General features: G+C 42.1%; 1 protein-coding gene across 4 annotated transcripts in view; it reads right to left on the bottom strand.

The window, feature by feature from the left end:
• The window catches only part of BEND5 (BEN domain containing 5), a 1,015,515-nt gene that overhangs the window by 216,153 nt on the left and 780,592 nt on the right, over positions 1 to 18,770 (bottom strand). For all 4 annotated transcript variants that reach the window (XM_033915518.1, XM_033915519.1, XM_033915515.1 and 1 more), the window contains exon 5: positions 6,472 to 6,511. In XM_033915518.1, coding sequence (XP_033771409.1) covers positions 6,472 to 6,511 — 40 coding nt within the window. The remainder of the gene's footprint in view (positions 1 to 6,471; positions 6,512 to 18,770) is intronic.

Below are 18,770 nucleotides of genomic sequence, written 5' to 3'. Positions count from 1 at the left end.
AGCCATGGTGGTAAGGAGATGCTTTAAATAAAAAGAAAAATGAAAAGCATAATTACTAGCCCTATTAGCTAACATAGCATTTTGGTAGAGTCTCTTACCAAATTTATCCATGGCCCTTCCTTCTCTGCCAGGAGGGACAGATGCATATACACTGGCTCCTGAAGTCTTTTTAAGGGTGGATTCGACAAATAAGGATTCATGTGGTAGTTGAGGTTTGTCGAACCCAGGAATGGGAATTACCTTATATAGAGAATCCAGTTTACGTGGGGCCCCTGGGACAGTTAAAGGAGTCTCTAAATTCTTATAGAAAGTTTCCCTCAGGATGTCATGAAGGGGAAGTTTCAAAAATTCCTTTGGAGGCTGATCAAAATCAAGGGCATCCAAAAAAGCTTTAGACTTTTTGGATTCAGCCTCCAAAGGAATGGACAAGGACTCACACATCTCTTTCAAAAAACTAGAGAAAGAGGAAGTGGCCTGTTTGGAGGATGGGTCAGGGACAGCCGAATCCTCCTCCTCTGAGGAACATTCTCCTTCAGAAAGAAAGGGTTCCTCTGAGTCTCCCCACAGATCAGGGTCCCTTACATGGGAAGAATGGTCCCGAGACTCAGGTGTCGACGTTTGCATGTGTCGGGTTTTGCGCATCGACTTACCCGACCTCATCGATACCGTGTCCGGAGAAGTTAACGGACGCACCGGTGCCGAAGTCTGCACCGATTGATGGTGAGCTCTCGGCTCCGGTGCAAGGACTGGCATCGATACCGATGAGGTTAGGTGAAGCGGTACCGAAACAGTGGAAGTGGTTAATACGGGTTCCACAATCGGTACCGATACAGGTTGTTCAACAACCGGTACCGATGGCTCGGTGCGAACTGGCACCGGAAGGTTCGGTGTCATGATAGCAGGAAGGAGTCGTTCTAATTGCTCCTTAAGCTGCACCTGAAGGATGGCCGTAATGCGGTCATCGAGGGATGGCACCGGTACCGCTTTTTTCTTCTGCGGTACCTGCGGTGCCGCTCGACGCCCCGGAGATGAGGAGCCCGATGTCGAGGGACTCACCTCTATAGGGGCGGAGCGCTTCCGCTGGCGTCGAACCGGCGGCAGGATTGGGCTCACTGCACTCGAGGCCGGAAGACGTTCCAGCGGGGAAGGCTTCTTAGCCGGCTTATCTGACTGTTGGGATGCCGGTGTGGAATCATGCGGCGTCGAAGACGAGGGTGCCGACTGAATCGGTGCCGAAGCCGGAGTCGAAGGAACGGGGTCGGACATCTCGGCACCGAACAACAATCGCTGTTGAATTAAGCGATTTTTTAATGTTCGTTTTTTCAAAGTAGCACAGCGGGTGCAAGAAGAGGCCTGATGCTCAGGACCCAAACACTGTAAACACCAGTTGTGTGGGTCCGTGAGAGATATAGGCCTAGCACACCGCTGGCACTTTTTAAAACCCGGTTGAGGGGGCATGAAAGGAAAAACGGCTTCCGCCAAATCGAAGGCCGAGGCTTCGATGGTGGCAGAAGGCCCCGCCGGGGAAAACCGAAAATTGAAGAAAAAAAAAATGAAAGATTTTTTTTTTTTTTTTTTTTAAAAAAAATAAAAGAAAGAAAAAAGGCAAATTAAGCCAAACGTTTACGCGAGCAGGAAGGCAAGTTAGGAAAAATTTCAACAGCCGTTGAAAACGCGTCTTCTTAGCTCCGCGGAAACTAAGAAACTGAGGGACCCGCGCGCCTCTGTCGGGCGGGAAGGCACTCGCGCGTGCGCGGTGCGGCCGAGCTAGAACTTTCTAAAAAGTTCTTAGAGTGCAATCACTCTAAAATTGTCCGTACCGGGGCTCCGTCGGTGCCGTCACCCATCAGTCAAGAATAGCTGCCTGCTTGTCCTGGGATAATATATTTTATGCTCGTTTTATCCACAAACTAAGTACCTGACAAAATAACTTGAATAGGACATCAAAGGCAGTGTTCACGTTACCACAACAGATGCTGTAATGAAGATGAGTCTTTCCAGTCTTTGCTAGGTATGCATCGAAATATGAATATCTAAGCTAGATCATATGATGATCAAGTGATCTGTGTACTAATAAAACCAGCTCGGTATCACAAGTCACCCATTGCTTTTAAAACTTATTAAACGGACCGTGGGTGGAAACTTTGCAGCTCTTCACTGAATTTTATGAGGTCCACACAACCATGCAAAGTATATACTGAAAACAGCCCACATAAACATTATTAACCAGAATTTTGCTCTCAGTGGAACCACTGAAGAGATATAGAAACAGGCCAAGATTTGTTTGACAGTGTTAACAACTGTTTGGAAAAACAGAAGTATACAATAAAAGACCATTGTGGTATTAATTTATGCTCATTCTGTCACCTAATTGAGATTTGTTGTCAACAAATTATATAGAACATGGAACTAGAGAATGACACGGTGACAACATTCATCACCGTTCCCGTCCCCGTGGATAACTGCGGGAAATAATCCCATGTCATTTTTTTGTGTCTATTTCAACCTCAGTCCTTCTACACCAGCATTCTTCAAAGCAAAGCTTGCGGGTCAGTGGTTGTGGCCATTCATACTCTGATTCTTATGGGAGCCAAGGATAATGAAGCCATTGTGACATCACTGATGTAATTGGCTCTTAGGCACTGGTGGAATGAGGCATTATGACATCACAATATCTGCTCTGGATAACAGAGACTGTCATTCTTTAGTGTCTATTTCAGCCTCAGTCCTTCTACACCAGCATTCTTCAAAGCAAAGCTTGTGGGTCAGTGGTTGTGGCCATTCATACTCTGATTCTTCCCTCTCTCCTTAAAGAATGACATGAAGATTGTTTACCGCGGTTATCCGTGGGGACGGGAACGGTGATGAATTCTGTCACCGTGTCATTCTCTACATGGAACAAAACAGTGGAAACAGGTCCTGGACTCCAGGAGTTAAAATATCACAATTTATCGGTGTTCAAAACAAATCAATAACACAATAAAATCAAAATCCGACAGATACCAACAAGATCAAAACATCAAAATTGTACTGTGTTTTTTTAGGAACAAATTATATAGTGCATTTTGTTAATTTTCTGAAATTCATGCAGCCCTCTGTATATAAAGTTTGCCCACCCTGTACTTAACTAACGTTAAGTAGAATCCAGCAGCATAGTCGTACTTGTGTTAAAACAAGCCATGGCAATGCTACGATAATCAGCACATAAGGTTTCTTTGCATTAATTAACCCAAATCAAGACACCAACTGGCAGACGGAAATGTACGTCTCTCAACAGCAGACTGAAATATCGACTTATGACCCCCCCATTCCTTACCCCTGGAAAGAAAAAGAAATCATGCCCCCAGGCTTTTAAAATCTACACTCACACCCTACTCCCCCCCACCCTCACCCCTCACATTCCTCCCGCAAAAGGGAGCAGTTGTCCATCCTACTGATTACAGTATGAAATAAAAAATGACACTCTTGACACACATATTTCAGGATGATTTGAGCACTTGAGGCCAAAGTTAATGCAGCCTACTTAGGTATACAAATTTTGCTAGCTTTAGTAAGCCGCAAAAAGCCTTTTAGGTACATCCAAGCTTAATAATACCTAATGAGGTAATAAATATGCTCTTAAAACTCTTGGACATTTACATATGTTTTAATATTACTGCCAGCTCCTTGGCAAGAAAGCTAATGGGCATGTAAAGAGCATGTGTCACTTAGTGCATGGCTGTTACCGAACATATGTATTAATGCGCATTTATTGTGAGCATTAATGCGAAATTGCCATTTGCATATAGATTTCTAAGTTATGCAGAGTTCTGTTCTGTGATCACAACAGCAAAATAAATGGTTTTCAAAGGTGTTTGATTTAGACTGCCCATTAGCTGTGTTCTGCATGGCTTCATTTTAGCGACGAGATACATAAATTCTACCTCTCTGCCTTCCAGTGTAAAAACAAGAAAGATCAGTGGCCTGGGCCACTTGGTAGAAGCACAAACACGGAAAGATATGCTAAGTCTCACTATCTGAAGCACAGCTTAAACACTATGCTTCATTTTCTAAGGGGTCTTGTTACGAAAAGGAGGCAGTACGAGGCCTTAGCGTGCCCTTAAGTGGGTGTTTCCCGCACGCTAAGGCTACTTTTCCCACGGCCAGAAAAGGACTGATTTTTCCATTTTCCAAATTAAATGCCATGCACTAAATTCATCATGAGGACAGGGCCTTTACAGAAATTTGCACTTGAGCCTCTGTCAGCCTCTTTTCCTAAGCTGCGGTACAGGTTTCTACCGTGGCTCGGGGCGCTAAATGCTCCACCGCTCTTAGGAATTCTATGAGAGTCGGAGCATTTAGCACTCCAGGCCACGGTAGAAACCTCTACTGCGGCTTAGTACAAGAGGGCATATGCATCGGAACGGAGGGAGGCCAAAGGGGCCTTGGCCTCCCCCAAAACTGGCGGTCAGCGGCCGACGGCTGGTGCCACCCTCCCACCTGTTTCTTGGTCTTTATATCTTCGGGGCAGCTGCCTGCAGCGTCAACGAGCAGGCCTGCCTCGGAACCTCATTCTACTTCCTGCTCACTGACACTGCGTGGCAGCTGCCCCGAAGATTTAAAATACAATTTGGGGAGGAGGTAGGAGGTGGAGTTGGGGGCAGTGCTGCAGGATTCCGCTGAGGCTAGGGTGGAGCTCCTGGGCCCCCCCAACAAAACAATATTCTGCTGCCTATGCAAAGGGGTGGGGGAGGGTTATTTTGTAGGCATTAAAGGGCTCCCGTGCTAATCCATGGTAATCAGTTAGCATGCAGCAAAGTCCTACACACTAACTGATTAGTGCTGTCATGCCCCCTTGAAGAAAGAAATTTTAAAAACAATTTCCATATGCCGTGCATGCACAAAAGTGCCCATTTACCATGGGATGCCAGAGTGTGTCCCGCGGAAGGCGTTTTTAACCTGTAGCAAGAGTGCGATAGCTCTTACTGCACTTTCATGAGAGGCCTGCTTTTATTTAGCACTAAAAATATGTCTCTTTCTCATCAGTATTGGTTGAAAGTGTAACCTTCGGTTTTTATTTTCCTTTCAACCTACCTTAGTTTTGATTTTTATGTCAGAAACAGGCAAAAGCAAAGCGACAAAAGGAGGCCGCTCATGAAACTGTAATCTGAATAGTGACAATGGCTGCATTTCACTTTACATTGCTTTTATCAGCAAACACCTTAAGCAGACATTAACATAATTGTAAACCACATAAGAAGTGATGCTATGGCCAGTGGCCTTCAACATCTGGTTCATTCAAGTGCTTCTTTTAACTCGGTTAATAAGGGGAAGTTGGAACCCAATTTTCTCTACCACATATTCACAAAACACTTCCCCAAGATGATCTTTCCCTCTTTTTCTGCATGTTGCAGGTACAAACGTTCATATTCTAATTAGAATCACTCCCTGTTTGCACTTACACTGGAAAGTGATCTGGGAGCAAATGTGCATTAATATCATATTTACATATCTTTCCTGGGAGACAGTTTCTCTCCTGGGCTATCTCTGCAAGAAATAACTAACTGCTGCAGAACTGAATGTGCATGAACAGAATTTTGTAAGTACCTTTTGAACTATTGTTAAAAAAACCCATTGGAAATATTCAATGTTCAATCCTGCTCCACAGAATAAAAAAGACAGGGAGTAGAAGCAGCCCAATCCAGAACATACTATCCATTCACCAGATGTAAAAGTAGAAGCTTCTTTGTATAAAAACATTAATAGACTGACAATCAAATGCATTTTTGTTGAAATAATAAACCTCCTCCTTTACAAAGCCTCACTAGCGTTTTTAGCGCCGGCTGCCATGGTAACAGCTCCGACGCTCAGAGAATTCCTACGAGTGTCCGAGCTGTTACTGCCACGGACAGCACTAGTAACGCTAGCGTGGCTTTGCAAAGGAGGCGGATAATGAGCTTTTTAAAAAAAATTTCAGACTTCAAATAAAACTATTCCTTCAGATCCACATAAAATAAGCAGTGATATCAGTAAAAGATTTGCTATCAATATTTTGATCTTCCCCAAAATGACTCACCACATTTCTCCTACACCTCTAAAAGCAATCACGCTTAAAATAATATCACTCAGAACAGAACTCATGAATGCATGACACACAAAAGCCTGAACCCATCACTTGCCCATCTTTGTGATACAATTAAGTCATTCAAATTCTACGTCATTCTGCCCTTAGCCATCCCACAAACTATAACCCCATGAGGCTTAAAGAAATATCAGTGTTTCAAATCAGAGGGTAAAAGGCTGGAAAGGCAGCTCTGTGAACAGATAACAGCCCGGGGCTTTGCCAAACGCAACATAGCTGTCACTTGCTATTATGTTAAAGATTTTCTAGGATATAGCATTCTTTATTTTGCATGTCAGGAAGGAAAAATGCATTCAGACAAGCTTCTCTGTAAGAACGCAGCATAGATCAGAATTTGCAAGGTTACTCACGGGGATTGGTTATTGTCATGAGGTCAAGACGACGCTGTTGCTGCAAAGCAAAATAAAAAATAAAGAGTTATAAAGTGACTAAATTCTTCTGGCATTTACATGAGAACTCATTACAGATGGCATGGCTCTGAGTGTTTTGGATTGGAGTCACATGAAGTTCAAGAGTACCAAAAAGAATCACCCACTTGCTCTGCTGAAGGTCATTTGCCAGGGAGAGTTTTTAGCTAGAACTCGGGAATGTGTTTGTCTGTGATGGAGCTGCCTGCAAGTTTTCCGGTGGCCATTTCAGGTTTCTTGCAAGATCTAGAAATGATTCATTGTCTTTGGCCTGGTCTGTCTCGCTAGTTTATTTTGCTGCGACTGTATTAGTGGGAACTCTCTAATCAAATTGGGATTCCCCTCAAATTCCTACATCATATTAGGGAAGAGGTGTGGTCTAATGGTTAACTGCATGTATCATTTTGATTCCTATAAAATAGACAAGAAAGAATGCACAACCTTGATGTCTCAATCAGTGGCGTACCAAGGACGGGGTGCAGGTGTGTGTGTGGGGGGGGGAAGACTGCCCCGGGTGCACGCCCTAGGGGGGTGCACAGCCGGCCGGGTCTGGAATCTCCTGGGACCTGCACTTCAGCGCGGCTGCCGGTCCACCCCCGCAGCCAAGAAAAAGGCTAAGAAGGCTAAGAAGCCGGCAGGAGCGGCGAAAGGATTCTTTAAGGAACACCCTCCCGATCTGGCTCTATTCCACCCCCTTCATGACGCCACTGGACAGCATTCTCAGCCATTGGTCGACCTTGCCTCAGTGTTATGAAGGGGGCAGGATAGAGCCATATTGGGAGGGTGCTCCTTAAAGGACGCTTTCGCCGCTCCCGCCAGCTTCTTAGCCTTATTTGAACTGTAGCAGTGGCGTACCAAGGGCGGCGGGGCGGGGGGGGGGGTGTGTGTGTGTGTCAAAAAATGATGGGCCAGGGGGAGGAGGGGTGTAAAATGAGCCCTGGGTGTCACATACCCTAGGTACGCCACAGGTCTCAATTCCTGTCTAAATAACCTATGCAAAATCAGACTGTGTCCATTTTTTTCATGCTATTGAAATCAGGATATTGATATTTCTTCTTCCCTATGGAAACTGTAATATAGTTCAGGCCAGTGTCTCGCAAACCTTTCCAAGCTGTGGCACACTAAACTTGGGGCCACGTCTGGAGGATCTCTGCCCATGTGTGGATATCGACATGATGATGTCATCATGTCCATGTCCACGACCCTGAGCTTGTTAACCCTAAAATGACTATGCTGATGGGGAGATGCGGAGAGGACGAGAGATGCTGGCGGCAATGTGCCTCTCGCGACACACAGTTTGCGATAACTCTGGTTCAGGCACTAGAACTGGTAGGCAGATTTTCTGCCCTACATGGGGCTGCGTGAATGTCACCTACCATTATAACTGAGAAATCCATTAGCATGAATTGAAATATGAAAATGCATATTCTTGTCACTAACAATGTGTTCTGATGTGATAAAAAATCTTGTTATGGAGCAAAAAATAATCTCTTGTTCTACAAATATCCAATGAGTAATACAGGGTATTTAATTGAACTAAATGCACAGCTTTTTTTCTATCCCTGTTTGCAAATGCATAAACAACATAATGCATGTGATAGAAATAGGATCAATCTGATATAAAAATATGCATTCGTATTCTGAATTGTCTTCTCAGTATATCAGATGAGGGCTCTCAGGTTTGGGGAATATTTAATGTTCAAGTGAAACTTTTGAACAAGGACTGCCTTAGACCTTTTGGCCCGGATTCTGTATGGGACGCCGGTCTGGGCGTCCTATACAGAATCGGGCCTACACCCGCCCAAAGTTAAGCCAATTCTGTAACCGACGTCCACATTGCAGACGCCGGTTACAGAATTGAGTTTAACATGCCCAACCCCCCTCCCCGGACCCCCCCCCAAAGGCACCCCCCGAAGATCACCAGCAGGAGGGTGCCCAACTCCTCCTGCTGGACCCCCCCCATGCTCCCCCTAAGATCGCCAGCAGAACCCTTCCTGCTGACAGAAACTCCCCCCCCCCCCGACGATCGCCTAAAGCTGCCTACAATCGGGAGCACTTTGCCGAATCAGGGCCTTTGTTCTCAGTGCCAATGGAACAATGTGAGCAAAAAAGAATGTGAATGGGACCTTTTTGTGGTATACCAGTGGTTACCAGTAGAACATCAAATTACATACAAGATTATGTTACTGACTTACAAAACTAGATCCTCTGGTCAACCAGATTTCATTAATAGAATCCTAATTCCACATTCTTCTCAATGTTCCCTCCGATTAATTAATCAAAATTTGCTTTCAGTCCCATCTTTAAGACACATTAACACTATGCAAATGAACATTTTCTCTGTGACCGCCCCTATGTTGTGGAACTTAGCCCCAAACTACTTAACACCTCCAAAACGAATTTAAAAACATTCCTGTTGAGTACGTCCACCTGGGGTGGGAGGAGGGTGGGAGGAGGGTGGGAGGATATTTTTAATCTGAATAGGGTAAGGTTATTGGGATAGTCTATTTTTCCGTGTTTTATTGAATAATCATTGGGTGGGTGGGAGAAAATGGTTGGTTATGCATATTTGTAAGTTGAATGTGCTTTTATTAACTTATTATATGATATATATTTGTGTATTGCACTTTTGAAGTTTAGAAAATCAATAAAGAATTTTTTTTTTTTTAAAGGATGCTGTACATGTTTTTTTGACCAACACCAACGCCAACCTTTAAGTTTCCCCTCCCTATCGTTCTGCCCTTTTATACTTTTTTATCCAAATATTGTAGTTCCCTTTTGTTCCTGTTCCAGTCTGTGTGATTCCTGTTTATCTGTGGTGCGTTCGTTTGTTAATTTTAATATTTTATGTATCCCCCTTTGTTTTAAATATGTAAACCGCCTTGAAGTCCAATTAGGCGGGATATCAAACTTAATAAACTTGTTACACATTCAAAGAGGTTGTAGTTCCTTCCTATTTCTCCTACTGTAAACCGCGTCGAGCTCTACGAATGTGGAGATGATGCGGTATACAAACCTAAGGATTAGATTAGATTAGATTTATATGGTAGTTATTTTAGGGGCAATGGGGGATTAAGAGACATGCCTAGGGTCATAAGGAGCAGCGCTGAGATTTGATCCCACGACTTCTGGCAGCAAAGGTGGCAGCTCTACCACTAGGCCACTCCTAGGACTGAACTGCTTTCATGACAGTTGGCCGTCACTTGGAGGTTTCTTTTGCCATTTCTGTCAGTGGAGGCTGCCCATCCTCATTTATTAACACTGATCTCCCCAATGATGTCTGCAACATTCATTTATTAGCACGTCTACTCTGTTTCTTTTTGTCAAATCTAATTCCCATCAGCACACTTCCCCTCTCCCCTCCCCTCTGCTTGGCAACAGTGACGGGTTTCTGCTCCATTGTCTTGCAGTGTGACTATATCCTTAAGCTGGTTGGCTGAATACCTTCTCATTTAGGATTTACTTCCTCTTTGAAAATTGGGCATCATTACACTGTGGGTTTCCTTTCAATTGTCATGTTATTTAACCAGATCTGGTACGTTGCTCACTATGGAGCTGATTCTAACCAGTGTGCCTAACTTAGGCCTGGATTCACTACCAATAGCGACTCAATTGCTGTTGGCCGATTCTCTGGCCGATCTTCCAACAGCGATTGGTTCACTATTAAGTTTGCACGGAGGTGCAAATCATTTGCATGCCCTGATAGTAGTGACTGGAGAAGCAGCCTCCTGTCACTGTTGTCAGGGCTTCTGCAGGCTTTTTTTTCTTTTCTTTATTAATTGGTCAGATATTTTGCATGTATAGGACGCCCAGTCTCAGAAGCCGCCTTTGAGAATCACACACGGGCTTCCTATAGAGAATTGCACCTAAGCCCGCCTAAGAACCCAAGTCTCTAACCGATGTCCAGGTTACAGGCGCCGGTTAGAGAATCAGGTTGCTGCCGAGCTTATTGTGGCAAGGGATAAGTTTAACTGCATAATGAACCCACCCCCCTTCCCCCCCTCAAACAATCGTGGCAGGAGGGATACCCAATCTCTCTTGCCAGAACCCTCCACCTCCATCCAAACGATTGCGGCAGGAGGTATGGCACCCAGAAACTCACCCCAATGTTCCCTGGCAGGAGGGATGCCCAATCCCTCCTGACAACACTCCGTGAACCCCCACCCAATGACCGGAGGCAGAAGGGATGCCCAGTCCCTCTTTCCGACACCCCCACCCCCTTGAAAATTCACCCCCAATCCTACAAAAGTTCACCCCCCAGATTCCCCCCAAATGTCACCTCCCCCCCACCCCCACAAGGACCCCCTAACCCCACCCAGACCCCCTTTTTTCTATTTAGGCATGTCCCAACTTTCTCTCTCATTTTTTAAATTAATTAATTAAATTTATTTAAAACAGTTATATTCTGCTTTTAGACAAAGCTCATAATTAACACACACAATCTTTGAGTACACGAAAAATCTTAAAATTCATGTCACAGACAAGAGCAAAAGGAGACAGAGATCTAAATGTAAACATTATATAATCCTCATTCTAATAAATGATTAGATATTCAGTATAAAATAAGGTACAGCTAGCGGAAAAATGCTTGTGCAAAAAGTTTTCAAGTTTTTTAAAATGTAGTAGATTCCCACAAAATCTCTATGTGCCTGTCTGAGCAGGTCCAGCAGTGGAGAAACAGGATTTCTTTGTTCGCACATAAAGGACTGTTTAGTTTGCCGTACTTTTGTTATTTATTCTGGATCCTTTGGGCTTTCAGCTCATATGGGACCAGAGCTTGGATCTACTGCTATGAGCCTTTACTCTAAAATACCTGGAAATATTTTACCATATCCATTCACCAGGGCCTGGGCCCATGGACTTTCTCCAAATCCAGCAAGCATAGGTCTTCTATCCAGTCCCTGGGTTTTGCCATTGTATGATGACTATGACTGTCATATCCCTGCTAAGAGCTGTGAAAATTGACTCCATGACATGTCAAGCCTTAGTCTGGGGCACAGGAAGAACACTGAATTCAGGCCTACTTGATAGTATACAGCATTACCATTTAGACACCAGTTTGGCCCTCTCATGATTATTGAATTTACTGAGTAACTTTCCATTGCTGGTCAACACAGGCACATAAGATCATTGTGCAGGAAAAATATTCCCATGTGTGGACTCAGAGACAGGAACAGATGCTATTCAGCTGTATCTAACACAGCCGACATATGCATCTATATTTTCAATGATGTGGAACTTACATGTGAAGCTGCACATGTACACTGAAAAGGACATGGGTGGAAATAGGCATCTCTATAACGTATTCTCTAGCACGTCCTGTTTAGAATGCCTGAAAAAGGTAAAACTCTGCCAAATGCCACGCTTTACCTTCGGTTTAGCTGTAACATTTGTAAATCGCAGAAGCTATCCTACAAAAAAAAAAAAAGAGTCTTTCACGCAAGAGAAAAGCTTCTCATTTTCATTTATTTTCACGGGGCGCACTATATAAAAACTCCTTAGTATGCTCCGGTACAGATGTTGGAGAGGTTAGAGCTACCTCTGCCTAGCTATACCTTCTAAGAAAGAAATTTTTGATCTTTGATCTTATTTCATATTACTGTACAGTAGTACTTTGGAATTTTAACGCCCCAGAACTTGAACGCTTTGGAATCCGAACTTTTTTTGTAGTAAATTTTGCCCCAAAATCCGAACTCTGCTTTGGAATCTGAACCCCCTGCACATTGTATGTGTGTGTTTCTGCCCCTAAAATCTAATGTATTTCCTGGAACGGATTAATCCAGTTTCTATTATTTTCAATGGGAAAACTTGTCTTGGAACTCGAACGGGGTTCTGGAACGGATTAAGTTCGGATTCCAAGGCATCATGTACATGCATTTCTCTGTCTGTATGTGTTAAAAGTTTCATAAATAAATCATTTAAAAAAAACTTTTGGAGTATATTTAGGAGTTTAAAAATACCTCATACAGGGCAGAAAAACACTGCAGATCCTCACCAGTTTCTAGGCTTCTAGTCCAGAAAAAAAAAAAATGTGTTTCATGGCATGAAAAGCCTCTCGCTAGAGATTTCATCTATGTGAACGTCTTTCTTAACGTGCTGAATTAGCTCTCCTGCATCACCCTAGGATGTTGTATACACCAACTATAATGAGACAAGGAACATTTCCATGCTAATGCAAAAGTTAGTTGCCAATAAATATAGAAGAATCTTAGAGAGCACGACAGAGTTATAGTGCAGCAAGGAGGATATAAATAATATAATGCTCTCGGGAGATACACTGTTCACTGCCTTATTGGATCAACAGTGCGGCTGCATGTTTCTCAGAGGGCCTGGTATACACAATATTGTGAATAAAGTGTTAGGGCACTGTACTGCAGGAACAAATAATGGAATAATAATAAAAAAAAAATCACTGTTTGACATAGTTGACATTTGTTCTTGTTCTGTTAAAACTTGCTGCATTTTCAAATAAAATAATGGGGCATATTCACTCCAGGATGAAATTCATACTCCAGCTATATATTAGGTGCCAGTGCAGTGTTCATTGCAAGTTCCAGTGGCCAGAAATGCCTTCAGCTTAAGAGGTCCCTTTACTAAGCTGTGGTAAGAAATAGCCTTTATGTGCCCTTAAGCCCTTCGTGTGTGCTTAGAGCATTTTTTCCACAGCTGTGAAAAAGGGTTCTTTTCTATTTTTTTTTTTCCAATATATGGCCATGTGCTGATGTATCAGAACAGTGTTCTGATCAATACCTGTACCACACAGGTATGGTGTGAGTTTGAGCTATGTGCTATTCAAAATCCTTCTTTGCTTTCACCAAACTGAGGGTCCTAATGTGAGTATAATGCAGCAAAAAATGAACGTTCACAGGACACACTACAACATCATATTATCAGGTCTAGCCCCTAAATATATAATAGACCTCTTCTCATTCCCAACTAACAGACATGAGAGAAGCACACACCTGAAATTTGTTTCCCCACCGGCTAGAGGATGCAGATATAAGAGACATCATCAACAACTTTTATCGTACCAAGCAGCCTTATGGGGCAAAGACCTAGGAAAACTAATCACACACTCAAACAACTATAGCGAATTTAGGAGACACCTAAAAACATACCTGTTCTTGAATTACATAGGTAACGAACAAGGACAATAGCCCCCTTCGTAATTCCACCCATATCAGATCTTGCAAACTGTTAACCTCTAACCTCTAATCTCTAAACTATGAATGTCCCAATCAATTAATGAAACTTTTCTAACTCATTGTAAATAGCACGGAACTTCCCGGTCCGGCAGTATATAAACTGTTGTTATTATTAATGTTGTTAATATCAGATGGTCACTGTTATACTCTGTAATTCACCGACTGTACAGTTTCACCTCACTGTAAACCGCCTAGAAGTCGCAAGATTGTTGGCGGTATATAAGAATAAAGTTATTATTATTATTATTATTATCATATGGTAGTTTTTTAATCTGCACATGCTAAACGTGCTAAATCATGTTTTCTAATTAATTTTTTTAGGGGAATTTGTCAACAGGGAATGTGGAGAAAGCAGTTAGCTTAGCGGGGTTTAAAAAAGATTTTGATAATTTTCTAAAAGTTTCAAGTTTTATTATTAAGTTTGATAAATCGCTTATTACATACTAAGCGAGTAACAATTAAAAATATGTTATATACAACCTTAAGAAGGGGGGTAAGAAACCACTAACAGACAATACAGACGAACTAAGGTACATGAGGAAGGAACAAAGGTGGGTAAAAGTTACAAATTGCAGTTTCTCAGAAAAGTCCATAAGCCATATTTCTAGGATAAGCAGCATACAATCTGTATTACTCTTTGGGATCTTGTCAGGTACTTGTGACGTGGATTAGCCACTGTTGGAAACAGAATACCGAGCTTGTTGGACCTTAGGCCTTTCCCAGTAAGGCAACCCTTATGTTGTTATGTATCAAGGGCAGAGAGTAGACGCTCCTGCTCTAATCAGTTAGTACACCTACATTATTGCATGTTAACTAGTTAGTGCATGGATAACACAGGAGCCTTTACTGACTACAAAATAGGTGTCAGTCAGAACTCCCGTTAAAAAATCACTGCGTGCTAATGACAACATTAAAAAATAGCTATTAATGGAAAAAAAATCAGGATTTATTATAACTGCAATAGAAATGGCCTCAGCACACAGGAAAGGCCCACATAAGGGCATGCTAAGGTCTATTTTTACTACAGTTTAGTTAAAGGATCCCTGAGAGAACACCCTGCAATTCAAATTCATAGCAGCTATGCGGGACTGGAAGAAAAATAGAACTGTCAAAAGTTGGCACCACAAGCTAATCTCCAGTGAATGTTTGGGGGAGACTAAAATGTGGAAGGGGTAGGGAGGAGCCAGATTTCAGGGGATTGGCTGGAGATTGAGAATGTATGGTCACTTTGGCTGATGACGACTCTCAAGCTGAGGTATTTTTTTTTCTTTATTTAATTTAGTACAAAAATTGTGCTTAACAGGAAATATTCCGATATTAATACATCCAATATTCTATTAGGATAAACAAGAAAAGGTAATAATACAAATTAATAAATCCAATTTACTATTGGGTTAAACAAGATTAATAAAAGAACATTAGGAACTGAATGGGCATCGATTGGAGCATTTGCCATGAGGCAGTTTTGTAAAAGTGTGGGGGGGGGGGCTAAGAGATCCTTTTTTCCTTTGTTATTATTTTTGTTGGTTGCTTGCTTTTGCTGCTGTACAAGACAGAAAATCTTAAATGCTTTCAAAACCTAAAATCATCTTTCCATTTTAGTGATGGCTGGGTTTAATTTGCAAAGGTGGCTTTGGTAAACAAAAAAACAAAAAAATGCTGCATTTTAGGATTTGTTGTGCAATTTTAAAAAGAATATGTTTAATACAGAAAAAAAATGAAGAGATATTTGTTTTACAGTTCTGATTATGGGATGATTAAAAGATGCCAAGCTATGATGTATGTGCTTTGTAGTGTCATAAATGCACCATAAATCAGACTTTCAGTTCCAAAAAGCAGTGGCAGGGAAAAAAAACTGGCAAATAGTTTAACACTGAGAAATTTGCTGTATAAATGTTTACTGTGGACTCAGGACAGCAAAAAGACTAATTAGAAATTCATAGTCCCTACTATAACACAGTGGTATTAAATCTGCCTAATTGGCCAGGACCCTTATCTTTGGAATACTTGATACCATCTGTCAATACACATAAATTCTCATATTGCCTTATGATCCAAGCATATGAACGTCGGCATATGGAAGTGGGGGGGGAGCCCCAGCCCCTTTTTCACTAACAGTAAACAATGGAAGCCTTTAGGATTTTTACTAGTTTACAAATATCATTTCTCAGGTAGATAATGGCAGAAGGCTGTACTGGTGTATGTGCTTTAATTAATGTGGAGGACCTTTTTGGCGGATCTGACTGGAACTGTTTTCTCTTACAACCTATAACTTCTGTAAACCACAAATTTAGCTCTGGGGATCACATAAGTTTCTCACTTCAAGGACAATTTTAAAACATGCTTTGTTTAGAAGTGCCATTTACATTTTCTTATTCTTTAGGGGCCATCAACTCACGCTCGAGTCCTAGCGACTTGATGAGTTACAGATCTAAAAAGAAATCGTTTTTGTGCTAGTCCGGTAAGGTCCTTCGATGTCATCCCCATGGTTGTTTTCAACGAGTCCAGCCATCTGATTGCAGGTCACATTTTACACCTGCATAAACCAACATTTAGACAATGAGGGCCAGATTCTATAAATGGCGCCCTAATTGTGGTACATGAGCTTGTCGTGCCATCTGTGAAGTTGAAAGCTACATCGTTGGTAGTTTCATTACCAGCAGGGCCTCCCAAGGCAGACTAACAATGTACCACCCGTCTGGGTGAAACCAAAGAAACACTGTGGAGAGATGATGTTCCTGATATGGACTTTATTACAAAATCAACATAAAAACTTTAAGGACATAGTCCGCAGGGAGCATTGGACGTGGAAATGCTAAACAATCCAAAAGTACTAATGTGTAGAAGCTACGCATTAGTACTTTTGAATTGTTTGGCATTTCCATGTATCTTCCACCCTAGGACTAGCATGGACTCCTGACCGTGTAGAGACTATATTTTTAAGATATTTATGCGGATTGCTATGTTGATTTTATAATAAAGTCCATATCAAGAACATCATCTCTCCACAGCGTTTCTTTGGTTTCTCTTGGGCTTTTTTCTCTGTAGATTCTCCAGGGTCAAATTCTTTGCTCTCGCTACCTGTCTAGGTAGCAGTAGATGGGCAGTGTTGGAGGCGGAGGAGAACGATTGATGCGACAATGGTGACAACATCAAATTGATATCGCACAGGCCTAGCAATCTACTTCTGTATCCTGCCATGAAAACCTGATGATTTTCATTAAGTCGCTAGGACTTGAACATAAGTCGACAGCACCTAACAATTGTGGATACTTAGCAATGCCTAACTAAATTCTGGGCATAACCCAAATTGATTTAGCAAGCTAAATTGGCATGGTCATTGATCACACCAATCATATTTAATAAAAAAAAATGTAAAACACAATCAGTTAAAATTTGTGCGCAGAATTCTATGAGGCACCTAGCAATGCCAAATCTAGACACTCTCTGATGCTTAACGACGCCTACCTGAAAAGTAACATAGAAACATGATGGCAGATAAAGGCCAAATAGACCATCCAGTCTGCCCATCCACAGTAGCCATTATCTCTTTCATTCTCTGAGAGATCCCACGTGCCTATCCCATGCTTTCTTGAATTCAGACTCAGTCTCTTTCTCCACCACCTCTTCTGGAAGACTGTTCCACACATCTACCACCCTTTCTATAAAAAAGTATTTCCTTAGATTACTCCTGAGCCAATCTTAACTTCATCTTATGCCCTCTCTTTCCAGAGCTTCCTTTCAAATAAAAGAGACTTGACTCATGCACTTTTATGCCATGTAGGTATTTTAAGTAGGCATGGTTAGGGGGCAGAGAACAGACATGGTAGACCTAGGCAACCGAGATAAGTGCCAGTAAATTGGGCCAGGTAAAAACTGGCCAAATATGCCAGTATCTACCTCTAAGATACCTAGCAGTACCTAAGTCTGCTTAGGCGCTGTTAAAGGACGCCTAGCAGTTGACTGACAACTGTGTGGACCGACTTCTAAAGGTTAGGTGTGGTTAGGCACCATTTATAAAACAAAAAAACCCCAAGCCTTCCCTCTTTTTCTTTCTCTGCTTAGCTCTGTCATTAGAGGGGATACAATTTTCTGACTAACTCTTGTCTTTCATACTGCAGGCAAGGTTTATTTTATTTTACATAGTCAGTCAGACCAGAAAGCAGCTTTAGAGTTTAATCTGTAGTTGGAGATTATAGCACAGAAGCTGCTAGCTAGATTTATTGGGAATATTTAGAATTTTTAAAAGGGAAAAAAGATAGATTCCAGCAGAATTTGTATCATAGTGTCTCAATTGCTAGGCCTTCCTACAGAACTGCTGATAGGGATTTATGTAACTCACTGGGACTTTAGTCCCCACCCACCCCACACCCACTCATCCCAGAAGTATCACTCAATCCCAATTCCAACCAATCAAGATAAATTTCATTCCATGCAATCATTGTGCTGCTTTAGTTCCCAGGCACACCATCTGGAGGCTCAAAGCTTGCTCTATCTGTCTTCAACTTGCTAGTATCAAAGAAGAGCTCTATAAACTTAAGCAGGAATTGGAGGCGATTAAAGCAGCTATAATCACTCTACACAAATATACCAATTTACCACCATTCCCCAAAGAATAAAACAACCCAGGAATGGATCACAGTAGGCTTGTGACACAGAAATATCTACCTTCACAATTGTTCCCCTAAAGAATCCCTTTGCTCCATTAGAGCATTGTGATGCTCAAGATAAAAGAACTGAGGAGGAACTAGAACCAGTGAAGATAACTTGTGAAGTAAAGCACCCCCAAAGCACACATAAACAAACTCAAACCAGGAAAGTATTGCTGCTTGGGGATTCCGTCATCAGAGGGATTAATCTTGGAACACAGGACAAGGAACTCAAAATAGTAAAATGCCTTCCAGGATCCTCAGCTACCAGGAATGCCAGACAAATACTGACTGTAATTAGGGAAGAAGTAAAGAATTTGAATCATGATATTATCCAGCTTAGAACAAATGACCTAGCCAACAATAACTGACTTGCAGCGCAGAAAGC

This window comes from Geotrypetes seraphini, chromosome 12, assembly GCF_902459505.1.
Source record: "Geotrypetes seraphini chromosome 12, aGeoSer1.1, whole genome shotgun sequence".
In the NCBI taxonomy this organism is placed as follows: Eukaryota; Metazoa; Chordata; class Amphibia; order Gymnophiona; family Dermophiidae; genus Geotrypetes; species Geotrypetes seraphini.
This window is presented reverse-complemented; position numbering and strand designations above follow the sequence as displayed.